The sequence below is a fragment of the Phoca vitulina genome, unplaced genomic scaffold, assembly GCF_004348235.1.
Source record: "Phoca vitulina isolate PV1807 unplaced genomic scaffold, GSC_HSeal_1.0 scaffold93, whole genome shotgun sequence".
NCBI classification, from domain to species: Eukaryota; Metazoa; Chordata; class Mammalia; order Carnivora; family Phocidae; genus Phoca; species Phoca vitulina.
This window is the reverse complement of record NW_022589796.1, coordinates 3,036,842-3,056,277: the sequence shown is the minus strand read 5'-3', so window position 1 is coordinate 3,056,277 and position 19,436 is coordinate 3,036,842. Positions and strand designations below refer to the sequence as shown.

At 37.3% G+C, this 19,436-nt stretch overlaps 1 protein-coding gene across 1 annotated transcript in view; it reads right to left on the bottom strand.

Moving 5' to 3' along the window:
* The window catches only part of YME1L1 (YME1 like 1 ATPase), a 49,196-nt gene that overhangs the window by 20,164 nt on the left and 9,596 nt on the right, over positions 1-19,436 (bottom strand). The window contains exons 2-7 of the mRNA XM_032396684.1: positions 17,722-17,853; positions 11,004-11,166; positions 8,949-9,047; positions 3,615-3,724; positions 1,842-1,992; positions 1,355-1,438 (exon numbers count right to left, since the gene is read on the bottom strand). Of these exons, the coding sequence (XP_032252575.1) occupies positions 1,355-1,438; positions 1,842-1,992; positions 3,615-3,724; positions 8,949-9,047; positions 11,004-11,166; positions 17,722-17,853 (739 nt within the window). The remainder of the gene's footprint in view (positions 1-1,354; positions 1,439-1,841; positions 1,993-3,614; positions 3,725-8,948; positions 9,048-11,003; positions 11,167-17,721; positions 17,854-19,436) is intronic.

Here is a 19,436-nt window from a genome sequence, read left to right as displayed (position 1 = left end):
ACATAAAATAATAACCACAGCTAATCCCACCCCTCCAATATCACACAGTGTCCCTACACTGGTTCTGTTTTGAAAATAAGTAGACAAAAGAAGATGACTCTAGCTATAAAGAGAATATTCTGGGGCGCCTGGGTGGCTCAGTCAGTTAAGTGTCTGCCTTTGGCTCAGGTCATGATCTCAGGGTCCTGGGATCGAGTCCCACATCGGGAGCCTGCTTCTCCCTCTGCCTGCCGCTCCCCCTGCTTGTGCTCGCTCTCTCTCTGTCAAATAAATAAAATCTTTAAAAAAAATAAAAATAAAAAATAATATTCCTGGATGTTAAAATCTCATCTCAGGTTTTATTCCACAAAAAACTTAAAATACTGGGGTTACATGCAAGTTCTGGGATAAAGTCCTGATCCAGATCAACTGATATTCTTTAATTGTATACCAGTTTTTTTCTCTCAAGGTAATCAATCATAAAGACCATAGAGAACCCAGGGTAAAAACCGAAGAGCTGAGAAAGCAACAGGAACCACTTAAAATGGACATTATTCATTTTAGACTGGCAAACTGAGAAAATATGAGACTCATTTAAGGCAATTTTTAATTGTACACTAAATTTGTATATATATATTTTTAAGATTTTATTTATTTGAGAAGGGGAGAGAGAAAGCACACAAGTGGGAGGAGGGGCAAGGCAGAGGCAGAAGCAAACTCCCCACCGAGCAGGGAGCCCAATGTAGGGCTTGATCCCAGCATCCTGGAATCATGACCTGAGCCGAAGACAGACGCTTAACTGACTGAGCCCCCCAGGCGCCCCAAAATTTTATGTATTTATATATTATACATAAATTTTCATAAATTTATTAGTGTGTCTTTGAAATAGGGGACTATTTCACTTTGTATTGCTATTATAAAATTCTTCTACATGTTTTCTAAATTTTATAATTGGACAGGTGTAACTTTTTAAAAGTCTAGAAAAAGAACCACTAATAGAAGCTAATCTAACATTCTTGCTATAACATAATCCTTGGAACTTTAACAAAATATTATTGCCTCAAAAATAAAACTTGAAATATGTACAATGTCTGAAGGAACTTATCCTGTAATCCACAAAGCAATGTAAATATAATGAGCCCTGAGAATGCAGATGGCATATAACCATAATAGATTAAAACTTTTCTACTTTAATGTAAAAAAGCAATCTCAAATTGACCCAATCTGTGAAGTGTTGACTTAGGAAAGAAAGGCCTAGACACTAGAACGGTAAATGCTTCCTCTCTCCTAAGTCTAAGGCAGACTAACTACGAAAAAAAAATTGAGTATTTAAAAGATACAAAAAAAAAGTCAGGTAAATGAAAAGAGCCTTTACCAGATAAAAATGGGTTTTTTAAGAGTCCATAAATGCCAAATAGCAGCAGAACGAAGAGAATCAGACGAGTTCGTCTCAGAGAATCTGGAGAAAAAAAAAAAACCTTAAATCAAATGACAACAATGACAAGTGACAGCTTGATGAGAAGTAAGCATTAGGTTATTGATAGTAATCATATTCTATCACATGCAATTTTGGAACCTGGCATTCCTTTGTATAATTGCCATGATTTCCTTTCAGCACCCTGTGACCAAAAACCTCATCAAGGCACTCGTGCTTCTGTCCTTGACGTTGCTTCTCATTTGAGAAAAGGGAGAGTGCCAATAGATTTTCCATTTTGACACAGCTTAAGTTACAAATATAATGGAATATAACCAATGAAAAGGTGCATACTTGTTAGAAAAAATATTTGTAATCACTTAAAGGTAGGACTATGACTTCCTTTTAGATATTCTTCCCAAATACGGATGGTGTCAAATCAACTTACCATTGGTTTTTTGCGTTAGTGCTTGAGCTTTCAGAAAACCCTCTGCAAAACCAGTTTTAAATGCATCTTGGTGAGCTTCAGGTATATTTTTGGTTTTCATGAGTTTGTCCAAACTCTCAACATCTGATCCTCTGTCCCGCAAAAGGAACCCCTAAATACACAAACAATGCATCAGTACTGACTATATAGATAACACTGCCCAACAATATAATGATCACTCACAAAAAAATTCATTCAAAAACTCTAGAATTTCTAATTTTTATTGTCCATCAGAAGAATTACACTAAGATTCAACAATAAATTACTTAATCAATGGCTAAGAAACTAACTTTGGACCTTACACTTGCATCAATCAATAAATATAAAGAAACTCTCTGTAAGAATACTATACTGAAAACAATAGGTCACCTGTGGACTTTAGGGTTCTAATGGTTTGATGTTCACACTCCTTTATCTCTACTAGACAAAAAACCTCATTAAGTTATTAAATGTTTACTGAGTACCTTTTATATACTTGGCCTTGTGTAAGTTCTGAAAATGTAAAGATAAATAACCAATGATCTGAATGTTCTCAGTCTACTAGGGAGAGATACACAAATAACTAATTTTTTGAAATCATTTTGATGTTATGTTAGAAGTTCTAGGTCTGGGGACACCTGGGTGGCTCAGTCGGTTAAGCATCCGACTCTTGCTTTCGGCTCAGGTCATGATCTCAGTCATGGGATCAAGCCCAACATTGGGCTCTGAACTCAGCAAGGAGTCTGCTGAAGACTTTTTCCCCTTTCTTTCCCGCCCCCAACCCTGCTCCTCTCCCGCTCGCATGCATTCTCTCTCAAATCAATCAATAAATAAAATCTTAAAAAAAAAAAAAAAAGAGGTTCTAGGTCTGGTGGTAAAATAAATGCTACCTCAGGAAGCTAGGAAAGGCATTACAGAGAAATAGGATTTCTAAACCAAAGGAAATGCAAAGCATAAACAATTTGACAGAGCCATGAAGTAACAGGCTTTAGCACTCAGGAACTGCAAGCTATCTTTTATGACACTTTAAAATGCCAAGAGACAAGTAGAGTAGAGGTTCAGAAGGAGTGCCATATTAAAGATAAGAACAGAAAAATGATAGGCAGAGGCCAAACGGATACTACAGCAGGAATCTGACAATAAATCAGAGGAATATATTACATTAAAACATTTTAGACAGATGGTGGGTTGGTGGCAGTCTGAAAGCTGGACTGAAGGTAACAAAACTAAAGGCAAGGAGACTAAGGGGCGCCTGGGTGGCTCAGTAAGTTAAGCATCCGACTCGACTTCCACTCAGGTCATGATCTCAGAGTCGTGAGATCAAGCTTCACGTCGGGCTCCATGCTTGGTCGGGCTCCACGCTCAGTACAGAGTCTGCCTGAGATTCTCTCTCTCCCTCTCCCTGCCCCTCCCAACATCCGTCCCTGTGCGCTCTCCCTCTCTAATAAATTCTTTAAAAAAAATAAAGGCAAGGAGACTAAATGAATGTTTACTAGAGTCCTTTAGGCAAGAAATGGTTATACTCCATCTATGCAGTGGAACTGGGAATGAAAAGAGACAGATCTAAGAAATATTTAAGAGGCTGGATCAATAGGACTTTAGTGATTAATGGATGTGATGATTAATGGATGTGACAGGAGAGAAAAGATGAACAAATCAAAGTTGATCAACAGGTTTCTAGCTTGGGCGGATGCTATTCTAGAGAACACACAGGTAGATGTGTAGGAAAAAAAACAAAAGGAGATGTCTAATTACCTTTACAAATGATGGTGTTATATGCTGTGTCTCTGTCAATCTTTCAGAGGTGGACTGTAAACGTCGAGTTCTTGATTTCAAAGTTTTAAAACCCCGAGACTGTATGAAAACTGAACGGAACAGTATCACATTTACTTCTCGTTGCACATTTTTGTAAGAAAAATGACTAGGATTCAAAACTGACACCAAGCCCATACAACCTAAGTTTATTATCTCATTTTTTAACATAGTCCTTTGCCTGACATTTCACTACCCTGGTAATTAAAGTCATTAAAATGGATTGAATCTATAAAATAACTGAATAGTCTCTTGGTAATTTTAAAATGTGAAAAAAAAAAAACCCACTGATGAGTATCAAATAAAAGTCAGTGTCTAATTCCTCAAACCCCAATCCCACTTCCCCAGAAGTGACCACTGTTAACAATTTCATGACTGGGATGCCTGGGTGGCTCAGTCAGTCAAGTGTCCAACCCTTGATTTCAGCTCAAGTCTTGTTCTCAGGGTTGTGAGTTCAAGCCCGCACTGGGCATGGAGCCTACTTTAAAAAAAAAATTTTAAATGAAAGAATAAAAGTTTTCAAGAATGCCTGGGTGGCTCAGTCAGTTAAACGTCTGCCTTCGGTTCAGGTCATGATCCCAGGGTCCTGGGATCAAGTCCCACACCGGGGGTCCCTGCTCAGCAGAGAGTCTGCTTCTTCCTCTGCCTGCAACTTCCCCTGTTTGTACTCTCTCTCTCTGACAAATAAATAAAATCTTAAAAAAAAAAAAAAGCTTTAAAGAATAAAAGCTAAGGGATGCTTGGGAGCTCAGTTGGTTAAGCATCTGCCTTCGGCTCAGGTCATGATCCCAGGGTCTTGGGATCGAGTCCCTCATCGGGCTCCTTGCTTGGTGGGGAGCCTGCTTCTCCCTCTGCCTGCCGCTCCCCGCTTGTGCTCTCTCTCTGACAAATAAATAAATAAAATCTTGAAAAAAAATAAAATAAAATAAAGAATAAAAGCTTTGAAAAACAATTTCATGACTACACTTCTATGTATTTAAACATATGCTCTTTCTATAAAAATAGTATATAATTTTTTGCAATTATCTTCTTGCACTTAACAAGAAATATATCATGGATATTTTTCAGAACAGGTCAAGATAGTACATTCAATTTAATGGCTGTTAATATTTTTCCAATTTATCAGTGTATAGCAATTTGAATATTCAACCACTTTTCTACTATGGACATTAGTTGTTCCCTGTTTTCTTATTGCTAAAAATGGTTCAGCTAAAATTCTTTCAGCATGTGTAGACTAAATTCTTAAAAGTGAAACCATGAGGTTTGAATTATTTAACACTAAGAAACTGCCCTCTAAAAGGTTGTTATTGACTTATACACTCACTGATGAATAGGAGTATCCTTTACTCCACATCCTTTGCAACACAGATTAATATACATTTTTTTTTAATTTTTTAAGGATTTTATTTATTTGTCAGAGAGAGCACAAGCAGCGGGAGCGACAGGCAGAGGGAGAAGCAGGCTCCCCGTTGAACAGGAAGCGCGATGAGGGACTCGATCCCAGGACCCTGGGATCATGACCTGAGCCAAAGGCAGACGCTTAACTGACTGAGCCACCCAGGCGTCCCTATAAATTTTTTTAATTTGTACAGATCTGATAGGCAAAAAGCAGTGTCTTGTTTTAATATGCATTTCAGATTAGAAATGAGGGAAAATTTTGAAAAACACTTTTACTTTCCTTGAATATTTTCTTTAGTAAATTGTTAATCACTCATAACCTTTCCCATTTTCATGAATAAAAGGATGCGTGCTATGTATACTAACTTTAAGGCACATATATTTGAAACATTTAATGTCTTTGTCTGCAGCAATTTATAAAGTTAATATAGTTTTATCTTTTAATCTTTAGTATTTCTGCATTGTGTTTTGATTAGAGAGCCTCACCCCCAAACTGTGATTTTAAGAGTCTACTGGGGCACCTGGGTGGCTCAGTCAGTCGAGTGTCCAACTCTTGGTTTCGGCTCAGGTCCTGTTCTTGGGGTCATGGGATCGTCAGACTCCACACTGGGCAGGGAGTCAGCTTGGGATTCTACTTCTCCCTTTCCCTCTGCCCCTTCTCTCCCTCTCTTCCTCTCCAAATAAGTAAATCTTAAAAAAAAAAAAAAAAAAAAGGAGTCTACTGACTTTCAACTTTGTTCAGACCTTTACCTATTTGCAACTTTTTTAAGATTAAAAAAAGAATCTGATTCTCGTTAGGCCCAAGTTTATTTTTTTATTTTATTTTTTTATTTTTAAGTAATCTCTACACCTGACTTGGGGCTTGAACTCACAACCCCAGATCAAGAATTGGATGTTCTACTGACTAAGCCAGCCAGGTGCCCCATTTTACACCCAAGTTTAAAATCAACTTCTTGGTTTTCATAGCAAGTGTTTAGGATTTTGAACAGGGTTGCAGTGAATTAATAAATCTGGACGTAAATTAAAACTGTTAGGGTACCGAGTCCCTTTAAAGAGGATTATGGCATTCTCTCATTTTATTTTACTCAGCTCTTGTATTTCCTTCAGTGAAGTTTCACATGCATATGTGTGTGTGTGTGTGTTTCTTGTCAAGATAAAAGGTTAAATGGGTTTGGAAGAAACTATAAATAAAATACGTTGCTAGAATATAAGAAAGATACTGATTTTTACGCATTTATCTTATATGATACCAGAGTAGCCTTTCAGTTGATTTCCTTAAGTTTTCTGGTAAGCAAACATATTACCTGGTAAGCAAAAACAATCATAATTTTGCCCCTTCCATAAACTTCTATAACTCCTTTTTTTTTTTTAAGATTTTATTTATTTATTTGACACAGAGAGAGCACAAGCAGAAGGAGCAGGAGAAGCAGGCTCCTGCTGAACAGGGAGCCTGATGCAGGACTCGATCCAGGACCCCGGGATCATGACCTGAGCCGAAGGCAGACACCTAACCAACTGAGCCACCCAGGCGCCCTCTATAACTCCTTTTAAAGCACATTGTTTAAAACTTCCAAATTACTCGTAACAAAAACAGGCTATACATATCTTATTTCCCATATTAATAAGATCCTAATAGATTTCCTTAATAAATTTTAAAACTTCCTATTCTAGTTTTCTACAACTTTGTAGGAAGTGTGACAATTAAAATCTATCACACGCCTTTTTCATACACTTGAAATAATATTGTTCTTTTCTAATCTATTAACATAAATTAACATACTGCCTAATATTAAATCACTCATATTCCTTAATCATATTTTAAAGCACATTTCTGTACTTCCTTTTTCAGATTTTATTTAGGATTTCTGTATTTATATTATTACGTGAAATTGCGATCTATTATATTTTTTATGCTAATATTTTAGTATCAGTAATCTCGTGGAATAAACAGGAAACCCTATTCTATCTTTTTCTTTATTTTGGTCCTGGAAAACAGAACACATAAACCATAAAACCATCTGAGCCTAGATGCCTCTGGGGCAACGGGGTTATATTTGAAAAATATTATCTTTCAAATTTTATAGTTACTGTCTTATCTCTCTTCTTGAGTCAATGTTGTTAATTTATAACTTGGATAATTGTTTCAACATGTTTTTATTTATACATACTCTTAAAAGTTTTAAATCTTCATTATCTGTGGCTGTTACCACTTTTCACTTCAACATTTTCTCAATGTTTTTAATCAGACTGTTCTATTTTCTTGTTTTCTCAAATTAAATCTGTTCATTTAATTAAGTATAACTTTCTTGGTGTTGTATTCATTTAATGTTTTATACATATTAATTTCTCACATTCATTTAAAGAATTCTCAAAATGAATGTTTAATCAATTTATTTTCTTTCTTATTTCCTAATAAATTATACAATGCCCTCATAGCATCAGTTGGCCCTCAACTCAAAGATTTTGATGTTGATTTTCACTGTGGTTCATTACTAATTGTCTGCAATTTCAGTTTCTCTTTCCCTCAGCCACAAGACACTTAGAAAAGTATCTTTAAATTTCCATAGAGTTAAGAATTTTTTAAGCTACCTTTTCTGTTATTTGATTTCAATTATATGATCAGAGAATCTGACCCCTGGGTAATAACTTTCTGAAAATTAAGATATTCCTTATACCCTAATACATGCTCAGTTTTTATAAGTCTTCCATGAAGACTTCCATTTGTAAATATATCATCCTTCTTTAAGAATTCTTCTGTCTTCTGCATTAACCATTTTTTTTCAGGGCATTACTGGTCTCTGTGCCCTACTTGGCACCTCTCTTTCATGTTACAAGTTTTCCTCAACATGTGGAGATTCTTGCTGATCCAGTTGTAATTGTAAAGAGAATACAGTAATCAGTACTGATTGTAGATAGGTTTCCTCAAAACTACGAAGGTGGTAAATACATTTATACTACAAAGCATGGACTTATAATGAGTAAGCACGGTATATTTAGTGTATGATTCAAATCCATTATTTTTCCCCTTGGCCTCAATGCTCATACACAATCTTCAGAGACAGACTTCTCTACACACACACACACACACACACACACACACACACACACCCTTTATTACCAATGTGTCTTTTGCCAATTGTAGCATGAAAGTTACAAGCCCTATCTACTCTGGGACTGGCCCACTTTTGGCAATCTTTCAGTTCAACTGTTCATGAATCATCCCAGAGCCCACTATTATTGACTTGGAAATGGGGTTTTTTCCTAACTTCTACCGGAAATAACAGCACACACCTCTTTTGTGTCATTCCACCCTAAGTTCCATGAAGGTGGGTAACATATGTCTTTTTCATTTATAATTATCACTGTTACCTAACAGCTATTAGTAGTGTCTGGTATTAAATAAATATAAATGTATGCATATTTGATTTTGCTATCAATGTGATGTCATCTATTTCTTACCTTATGGAAAGTCCCCAAATTTCTGATCCACTGATGAAACCCCTCTGCTGCTGCCCTGACTTTTTCTGCATTTTAAATTTTTTTCTGTCCTTACAGTTGATTGGAACAATTTTGAAAATGAAATTTTAAAAATATAGGGAAGGAAACAAATGTGCTTAGTTAATTATGTTGAAGGTATAGATAAGTTCCCTGAAGTTTGATTTACTGTGGCACTTATCACTCACATTCAAAATTCAGCTACTATATATTTTCCAAATTAAAAAATAAACATACCCAAACTAATTGACACCAAATACTCTATCAGTTCTACCATGAGCTACAAATGACTGTTTATAACATTAATATGATTAAGAAAGATAAATCAGAATCTGTTAAATAAATCTATCATTTTTTTCAAAATAAATAGTTGTTGTTTCATACCTGGCCAGCACTGAAGATCTGAACAAATACTTTTAAGAGTTCTTGAATGTTGTCTGTACAAGCAAGAGGAACGTAAAGTACTAAACATATCTAAGTAACCTGGAGGAAAATTGAAAAAAGTGAATTTTCTATTTACCAAGCTACAAAAAAGTCACAAAATATAGTAATTTTACCAAATATTATAAAAACAAAAGTATGAGTTTAGCCTTTTATTTGTTCATATGGCTTTGCTTTTAGGAGTTTTTAAAAACACTGCTAATCTAATTATAGTTCTTCATCTCTTTACTATCTATCAGTTACCCATTATATTATCTTTTTTATCTGATATATGACAATAGCTGCCAATGAAATTAAATTCAAACCAAAAGGTAAAAGATACATATATTTACCTAAAGTAACTTTTTGTTAAGAGTATGAAGAGATAAAGAACTGCTACCTCCTAGGGATGATTTCAAAAACTAACAAATAATGTGATTAAACACTGTAAACCAGAAGCATAGTTATCTTTCTCTCTCAAAGCTTCCAGTCAATGGGTTGGAAAACAGTTCCTTTCATAGCTGGAAGCTACCAACTTTGGCGATCCTTTGAATTCCCATTGTTGACTAATGAGCCCCATCCTACTTTACACCCATGATCCTAGGGAAAAAGTAAACAGGAGCAACAGAAACTGGTTCCCAATATCCCAGTCAGAATTCAGGGATTTTCCTAGGAATCAACAAACCCCTTCCTAATACCTCTGCCTGCTTAAGCCAAGAAAAGAGTATCAAGGAACCTTAAAAGGAAATGTAAATATGCAGACCAGAAGAGCAATACTACTACAACTACACAACGATAGTAACAAAAATTTTACTCTACTGAACACTTACTATGAGCCAAGTAGCATAGTATGGGCTAAATAAACTATTTAGATTATTTCATTTGATCCTGCAAAGTGAGATAAGGAGTTTTTTCTCATGCTTCATATGAGAAAACAGCAGTTTAGAGGAATAAAGTAAATGCCACAGCCACTCAGTGGCAGGACTGAGTCTGATCTTCGTCTGCTCCTCACCCGTAACCATTGAGCCTCAGGACTTCTCTCAGGAAGGAGGTAATATAACATAAAAAATAATAGAAGCAGATTTTTAATCCAAGTCCCCAAGCTCAAAAACTTCATTTTTCTCACTCTTGAATTCTTTACTTATCCTACAACCCATTTTTGAAATAAAGGCAATAGAATGATTAGTAAATGAATTACGTTTGTACAAAGTATGGCTTCAAACCTTTACCACAAAACTAATTAAACTTGCACTTTTGTTTCTGGGCTGTTAGAGCTTGTACCGATTTTTAAAATCTGTTCTTCCATCAATAAAAAAACAAGTATTTTGATAAGTTCTAACATTCATTGTTTAAGTATCATCCAAAAAGAAATTCATGAAGCTGAAACCCCTTCTACAAACTACACACTTATTGTTAACACCTGTTACAAGACTTAAATAAGAAAATATAGACATTCTTTTAAAAAAAAGGACTATTACTATTTCTTCAATGTATTCTCAGAAACCAGTACGGTTCTTGGATCTAATGTTTGTCACGTAAAATTAAAACAATACTCCGCTATTCCACAATCTGTGTAGTATGCTATAGTAGATCCTGGGACAAATAAAGAACCCTAGTGGAAAAACTAGTAATTTAGGAAGATTAAATTTCATTTGGTAAAGTCTAAATACAGTCTATACTTTAGTTAAATGTATTGTACCAATGTTAATTTCTTAGTTTTGACAAACACACCATATTTAAGCAGGCAGTTAACATTAGAGGAAGCCAGGTAAAGGAAAAATAGGAACTCAGTACTATCTTTGCAACTTTTCTGTAAATCTGAAATTATTCCAATATAAAAAGTTATCAAGGAAAGGAAAGGAAAGGAAAGGAAAGAGGAAAGGAAAAAGGAAAGGAAAAGAATGGAACGGAACTCAGGAAAGAACCTGACACACAGTAAATGTTAATAAATGCTATCTGTTAAATTATTAGTAACTACGACAGCTTACTTAAATTGGAACAAAAAACATACCAACCTACCATATTTATTTTCAAAGAAGGACTGTGCAGAGACATGAGATGTATGCCAATGGGAAGAAATGCTCTTGCCTTTACAAAATCCAGGAAGTAAACTGTCTACCAGTTGATCAATCTGTCCAATTTTTAATTCGGATAATCCAAGGTCTCTTAAATTAAGTACAGGCTGTAAAAGATTGAGTCAACAAAGTTAGCATTATTATCAAGATATTTAACTTAAAGAGTTCTTGTTAGTTGAAAAATTATGGATTTAAAAAAAAAATCTAACAAAGGTATTGATTCCTCTTTTCTTTCTAATATTTAAAAACTAAATTGGAAAAAAATAAAAAATAAATTGGTGCAAATATTTTTTTTTAAAGATTTTATTTATTTATTTGTCAGAGAAGAGAGAGAGAGCACAAGCAGGGGGAGCAGCAGGCAAAGGGAGAAGCAGGCTCCCCGCTGAGCAAGGAGCCAGAAGTGGGACTCCATCCCAGGACCCTGGGATCATGACCTGAGCCAAAGGCAGACGCTTAACCCACTGAGCCACCCAGGTGTCCCTGGTGCAAATATTTTTATAGTTCTAGTTTTATGGAGGTCAGTCATGTGGGGTTTGATAAAGATTAAAAATATTTTCCAAACAGTGTCTCTAAGTTATGGACATTTAAAGCTCCCTTCAGTTTCTAAGGTCCATAAACAAAAACCCATTTGATTAAAAAAAAAAAAAAGGGGGGGTATGCTATTCCCAGAGGACATCTCACTCCTCTGGTTTCAGTGCTGAGATCCTTCTTTGAACTGAGAGGTTCTATATTACCCATATCTAACTTCTAATAAGGAGGAAAATTGAACAAAGTAAAAAATGTGTGAAAACCAGGCAAGCAAATACACTCACATTAAAACAGTTCTAAACTAACTACAAATAGGATAGAAGTGAGTTATTTTCTTGTCCACAGGAGCTGTCAGGCAGACATGAAAGACAAATAAAAATAAGCTCCAGACAGCTTAAAGTTCAAGCAAGGGAAGCAAAAATAAACAGAACAAGTAAAGTATCAGCTTCTGAAGACTGATGTGAAGTTAGATCCATAAAATTTCACACAAAAAAATGAAGTTAGATCCATGGATTATATAGCTTTGGATTGATGTCCAGGGGTTTCTCACTTACTAGCTTTGTGAAAAATCATTCATAATCTTAGAATCAATTTCCTCATTAGTAAAATGCCTATGAAACATGCCCTGCCTACTTCACAACAAGATGGTATGGATCAATGGAAAAGATCATGCCATGCTCATCTGACATCCTAACACAAAGACAAGGATAGTTAAAGCCATGATGAAATAAAATATTTAAAAGAGCTCTTTATTAAAAACTACACAATGTAAAGCATATTATTACAATGAAAACAGCAGGACTACAATACTCAAAAGCTACTTTTCAAAAGTTATCTTTTTTTTTTTTAAGATTTTATTTATTTGACAGAGAGAGACACAGAGAGAGAGGGAACACAAGCAGGGAGAATGGGAGAGAGAGAAGCAGTCTTCCGCTGAGCAGAGAGCCCGATGTGGGCTCGATCCCAGGACCCTGGGATCATGACCTGAGCCGAAGGCAGATGCTTAACAACTGAGCCACCCAGGAGCCCTCAAAAGTTATCTTTTATTATTTTTTTAAGTAGGCTCCACACCCAGCATGGAGTCCAACATGGAGACCAACGCAGGGCTTGAACTCGCGACCCTAAAATCAAGACCTGATTCAGCTCTGATCAAGAGTCAGACGCTTAACCGAAGGGGCCACCCAGGCGCCCTTCAAAAGCTATCTTTTAAAATGGGAAGCCAAGGGCGCCTGGGTGGCTCAGTCGTTAAGCGTCTGCCTTCGGCTCAGGTCATGATCCCGGGGTCCCAGGATCGAGTCCCACATCGGGCTCCCTGCTCGGCGGGAAGCCTGCTTCTCCCTCTCCCACTCCCCCTGCTTGTGTTCCTGCTCTCGCTATCTCTCTCTCTGTCAAATAAATAAAATCTTTAAAAAAAAAAAAAAAAAATTAAAATGGGAAGCCAAAACGTCTATTTACAATACAAAGACTTCAAAAGGGAAATGCAGATTCTTAACTTAAAATTATTTCCCTTTCTTATTGGCTGTCAGGTCCTTGGAATGTAAAGAGAAATAAGGTACATGTAAGCACAGCAATTATCATACAACATAATAACTGCTATTACAAAGATATTTAAAACAAAAGTGGTAAGAGAACAGAAAGCAACTAATTTCCTAAGTCAGATACAGCTGCACTGAGGTAACACCTACTTTGCAAAATGATAGGAAGCCTTGGGGTAAGGGACAAACAAAATATCACCAAAGCACCTGGAATGTTTCAGATGTTGTCCAAAGATTAGTGATGGAAGAATGAACTAGATGGGCAATGGTCAAATTGTAAAGAGGCTTGTCTGAATTTAATTCTATAGCTAATATGATTAGTTTTGTTTTATTGCAAGAAAATAGAAGATAAAGATAACAAACTGGATAAAAAATGGCTGATGGAACAAGAGAAAAATGGTACGAGCCTGAACCAAGCCCTAACTAAAAATAAAAAATTACAGACAATAGACATACGAAAAAACCAATAGCGGATTGACAGGAAGAAGGGTTCTGAATGAACAATCTAGTTAATCAATTTATTGTCTCCTAGCTCCTCTTCATCCTTTCTGTTAGCTCCATGAACAATGATCTGGGCTCTTTAAATACTTTTTCTTTGCCAGCTGGGACAATGTTAAGCTTTGTCAGTAAAGAGCACTGGAGACTCTGTAAGAGCAAAGTATTTTTGTTCCTGGTTCTGGTGTGCTCATTCAGCAGGCTCCTATCTGGAGCACCCGTGGTTTCTCTAGCATCTGGCTGCCACTTGTGTAGCTTCTCCAAAACTTGGCCCCTACAGTCAACAGCGGCTAGCACGAGCAGCTTTTCAGTAAGAGACATTCCCATGAAGAGCTTTCCCTGCTACCAGGGATGGCAGATTTCCAACATGTGCAGCGAGCGTGACACCAGTGACTTAGCCACTCAGGGAGCCAAGGCCATACCCTCTTCCAATAAGGTCAGGACCTCAGCCCGCAGGTGAAGAACTCTTCCTGCCATGCTCCATCTCGGTTCTAAGAGCATTAGCTACTCCTTAAATCTTCTAGTACTGTGTATTTTAGAGTTTACTTATTACTAGCCAATCCCTAGTTATCCCAATCCCCTAAAAAAATAGGGTTTTGAAAATATTAAACTAAAAAATTACACTAATTTTTAGCATTAAACTTTCACTGTTCAAATAACTATGTGGTTTCTCTCTCCTGGTTGGAGCCAGACTGATAAAGAGGGGCTAAATCCACTGTAAGTTCAAATATACTAGAAATGTGAGAATAGCCAAGTTTGGACATCTTAATTTTGAGGTCCCTGAAATTCTCTCCAGAGGGGTATTTTAACAAGGCACTAAATAAATGACTTCAAAGATTTAAAGTGAATTTAGGGTTGGAGATATATTTGGGAGTTATCAGCATATATATACACACACATATGTATGTGTGAATATGGGTAACATGACTTGGGAGAATGTGCGTAACAAAAATTAGATCAAGGATAAATGCACAGCACACCAAATATTTAAGGGGCTGGCAACAAAAAAAACAAGCCAGCAAAACAGAAAGAGAAAAACCATCATCAATGTAACATCACTCAATACATGGGAGTATTTTGAAAATAGTGAACGTTCAGCAAGACCAGATGCTAAGGAAATGTTTAAAAAGATGTGGCTTTTTAAAAAGGCCTGAATTTAGGGCGCCTGGGTGGCTCAGTTGGTTAAGCGACTGCCTTCGGCTCAGGTCATGATCCTGGAGTCCCTGGATCGAGTCCCGCATCGGGCTCCCTGCTCGGCAGGGAGTCTGCTTCTCCCTCTGACCCTTCCCCCTCTCATGCTCTCTCTCTCATTCTCTCTCTCTCAAATAAATAAAAAAAAAAAAAAAAAATCTTTAAAAAGGCCTGAATTTAGCATGAAGGAATCAACGACTTTAGCAAAATAAGTCTGTAAAATGGTACAAAGTAATAGCCTAACTATGATGAGATGTAGTGTAAGAATAAAAGTTTAGCAAGTACAGTTACAAGTTCAGACTACTATTTCAAGAAGTCTGAAAACAAAAGGAAAATAAGTCAGTAGCTTTTGAAGGAAGTTGAAAGGAAGGTTTTTAAAATTACATTGTGGAATGGATATTTGGATAAGTAAGACTTGATGAAAGCAAAGCCACCACATACCAAAGGAGGTGAGAGTAAAGATGAGGTAGGATGCTTAAGGAGAGGGGCGCCTGGGTGGCTCAGCTGGTTAAGCGTCTGCCTTTGGCTTGGGTCATGATCCCAGGCTTCTGGGATCGAGCCCCACATCGGGCTCCCTGCTCAGCAGGAAGTCTGCTTCTCCCTCTCCCCCACTTGTGCTCTCTCTTGCTCGCCCTGCTCTCTCTCTCTCAAATAAAGAAATAAAATCTTTAAAAAAAAAAAGGATGCTTGGGGTGCCTGGGTGGCTCAGTAATTAAGTGTCTGCTTTCGGCTCAAGTCATGATCCCAGGGTCCTGAGATCCAGGCCCATGTCGGGCTCCCTGCTCAGCAGGAAGTCTGTTTCTCCCTCTCCCACTCCCCCTGCTTGTGACAGCAAGAGAGAGAGAGAGAGAGAGAGAGAGAGAGAACACAAGCGGGGGAGTGGGAGAGGGAGAACAGGCTTCCCGCTGAACTGGGAGTCTGATGCAGGGCTCATGACCTGAGCGGAAGGCAGAGGCTTAACGACTGAGCCACCCAGGCGCCAAAAATAAATAAAATCTTAAAAAACAAAAAAAAAAGGTGCTTAAGGAGAAAGAAAAAGTTCTGTAAAGCAATAAAGAACACTCACTAAAGACAAACAACAGGACACCAATTCCGTATCTGAAACCATTAATCATAAGCTCAACATTGGCTTCTAGAGTTTAGCTACTTTTCAAGCCCCTGACCTAGCAATTTCACTTAACGAAATAATCTTCAGTAACACAGACAGTAAAAGTGATGTTGTTTATAGCAACAAAAAATTGGGAACAATATCCAACAATGGGATATCATACAATGAACACTCTGAAGTCATTAAAAATATAGAAAATGGGGGCTCCTGGGTGGCCCAGTCGGTTAAGTGTCTGCCTTCCGCTCAGGTCATGATCCCAGGGTCCTGGGATCGAGCCCTTCATCAGGCTCCCTGCTCAGTGTGGAGTCTGCTTCTCCCTCCCCCTGCTTGTGTGCTCTCTCTCTCTCATAAATAAATGAAATCTTTAAAAAATATAAAGAGAGAGAATGTATGGCATAACAAGTCCATAAAAACTATTAAATGAACAAAGCAGAATTTAAATCAGCATATACAGAATGATCCAATTATAAAATTAAAAAGTACAGGGACGCCAGAGTGGCTTAGTTGGTTAAGCATCCAACTCTTGATCTTGGCTCCGGTCTCGATCTCAGGGTCATGAGTTCAAGCGCCACACTGGGCTCCATGTTAGGCCCATATGGAGCCTACTTAAAAAAAAAAGTGTAAGAGAAAAAGAGACTTGACATGTAAATACAAAATGTTAATAGCATTATCTCTGGGGAGTAGGATCACAGGAGAATTTTATTTCTTCTACCTATACAGTATTTTCCAAGATTTCTAAAAGGAACACAATATTGCTATATGTAGCAATTTTGATACATGTATTTTCATCAGGCAGGCTCTCTTGGACTATAATTTGGGACAGGGTTATCACCACAGGAGAAAGACAATGGACTGCCTATACAAAGAAGCAACAGGAATTGGGTAAACGTTATAAAAGGAAAGTCTAAAGACGTTGAAGAACAAACTTTTCATCTAACTAAAATTTTATCCCAAGACTGACTCCAACCCTCCCAAGAAGTGAACACTTTTTCAACTCCTCCTCTCCTATTCTTTGCCATAGCCCCTGATATCAGGACTAAGAACATAAGTTACTTATGGATTAATGAGGTTTTTAGGAAATTTAACTAGAAATGATAATGTTTTCTATGAAAAATGTATTCTGAGCTACATGCAGCTATCTTACTAATAAACCCTGTAAACACAAAGGTTCCTAGGCTGCGAATTCCCTGTATCCTAGTAAACACTGATTTTGTAATCCTCTGAATACTGAAAGTAGTTTCATAGTGTATGTCTTTCACCTTCAGGTACCTATATTCTAACTGTTCAGCTACACTGAACACGCCCATAAGGCAGCAGATGGTAACTTCTTACTATTCCACCTTCCTTGAGACTTGGGAGGTAATTATGGTCAGTTAATTGTGGGTTCACTGCTACTGCTGGAGCAATACAAAATATCTAAATGGTATCACACAACTAGTAATCTAGGAAGTGAATACCAAATACACTTCCACATGAATTTTTTTTTTTTTAAGGTAGGGTCCATGCCCAACGTAGGGCTCAAACTCACGACCCTGAGGATTAAGAGTCGCCTCCTCTACCAACTGAGCCAGCCAGGCACCACTGCCACAGGAAATTTTTAATAAATGTTAAAAAAATAAGACAAAGTAACTTTTCTATATGTACAATAAAGTCAGAATTAGACATCTTTAATCATAAAGGAGATAAGCTGAAGACAGGAACGACCTTGTCACAAGTGCCTAACCATAGAAAGACATTTCAGACATGTTTCCAACATACTAAATCAAAAACACTGTTTCTCACACAATCAGGGTAAAAACTATTACCTCATTGCCAGCAGCCTCATGGTCAGGAACTACATCTCGATGGTGGTTTTGCGAAGCTGACACACTGACAGAAATAGATGTGTTTTTTGGTGAATGGAAGGCATTGATGAGGTGACTCAGAGGAACTGTAACCTAAAAGAAGATAAAAGTTGAAATTCAGTAGTGTGCTTTTTAAAATTAAAACAGAGAAAATCTTTTTATTGTCAGGATCTGGGATTTGTAAAATGTAAAACATACACTGTGTATCAGGACTATGTATTAAAAAATGAAAACACTCAGATGTATTGCTAGCAGGAAAAAACAGGTAAATTCTTCCAGGACAGTACTCTGGCTATATGAATCAAAAGTATTAAAAATATGTATTTTATTTCCCATTAATCTAATTTCTAGTAGTTTATTCTAAGGAAACAATCTGAAAAGTGCTTGTATATGCATAGATGACAATTTTCATTAAAACATTTAAAAAGCACTGGAAGAGGGGCGCCTGGGTGGCTCAGTCGTTAAGCGTCTGCCTTCGGCTCAGGTCATGATCCCAGGGTCCTGGGATTGAGCCCCGCATCGGGCTCCCTGCTCCGTGGGAAGCCTGCTTCTCCCTCTCCCGCTCCCCCTGCTTGTGTTCCCTCTCTCGCTGTGTCTCTCTCTCTCAAATAAATAAATAAAATCTTAAAAAAAAAAAAAAAAAGCACTGGAAGAGCAGAAATGCCCACCATTAAAAGAGTGGGCTAAATAAATGATACCACCACAAAATGAAGTATTTCAGACTTAAAAAAAAAAAGTAAGCATATATCCAGAATTTTATTCTTCTCAACTTCCTCACTGCACCAACCTGTTCTCATCCTATTCTAAGTCACCATTATCTATATGCAGATTTTCACAACAGCCCTCCTAACTACTCTCCCTGAACCTGCTCTATTAAAAACAAAGTCAGGGGCGCCTGGGTGTCTCAGTCTTTAAGCGTCTGCCTTGGGCTCAGGTCATGATCCCAGGGTCCTGGGATCAAGCCCGCATCGGGCTCCCTACTCAGCGGGAGGCCTGCTTCTAACACTCTCCCACTCCCCATGCTTGTGTTCCCTCTCTCACTGTCTGTCAAATAAATAAATAAATCTTCAAAAAAAAAAGAAAAAGTCAGATCTCATCGCTCCTCTGCTCAAAACCCTCCAATGGCTTCTCTTCCCACTCACAATAAAAGCAGAAGTCCTAAGCAGAGTCCTATGACACAGAAAGCCCTCTATGGTTATTACCTCTCCAAATTTATCTACCACTATGTTCTCCTTCATTCTCTTTCCTCCTGCCATATTGGCCTCCTTGCTGTTTCTGGAACACACCTAGCAAGCCCTCCCTCAAGGACTTTGCATTGTTTTATTCCCTTTTGTCTAGCTTGCTCTCCAACTTCCTTCAATTCTTAACTCAAATGTCATCTTTTGAGTCTTTTCCCTAGCCAACCTATTTAAAATTTCAACAACCCTCCCCTAAAAAATATTCCATATCCCTTTTCACTACTCCATTTTCTCTTCTTGACACTTTCAGTATCTAACACACTTTATACATAATCTACTTGTTTATCTATACGTTGTTTATTTCTCGTTTCTCTCTCTTGACCAATTCTGACACCAGCTGGTTGTCCAACAATCCAATTCTGAAATTAATTACCCAGTGTTACTGTAGAACCCATAAGTTAAAGGCTCAGCCCCACAAGTCTGTTCCCATTTCAGATA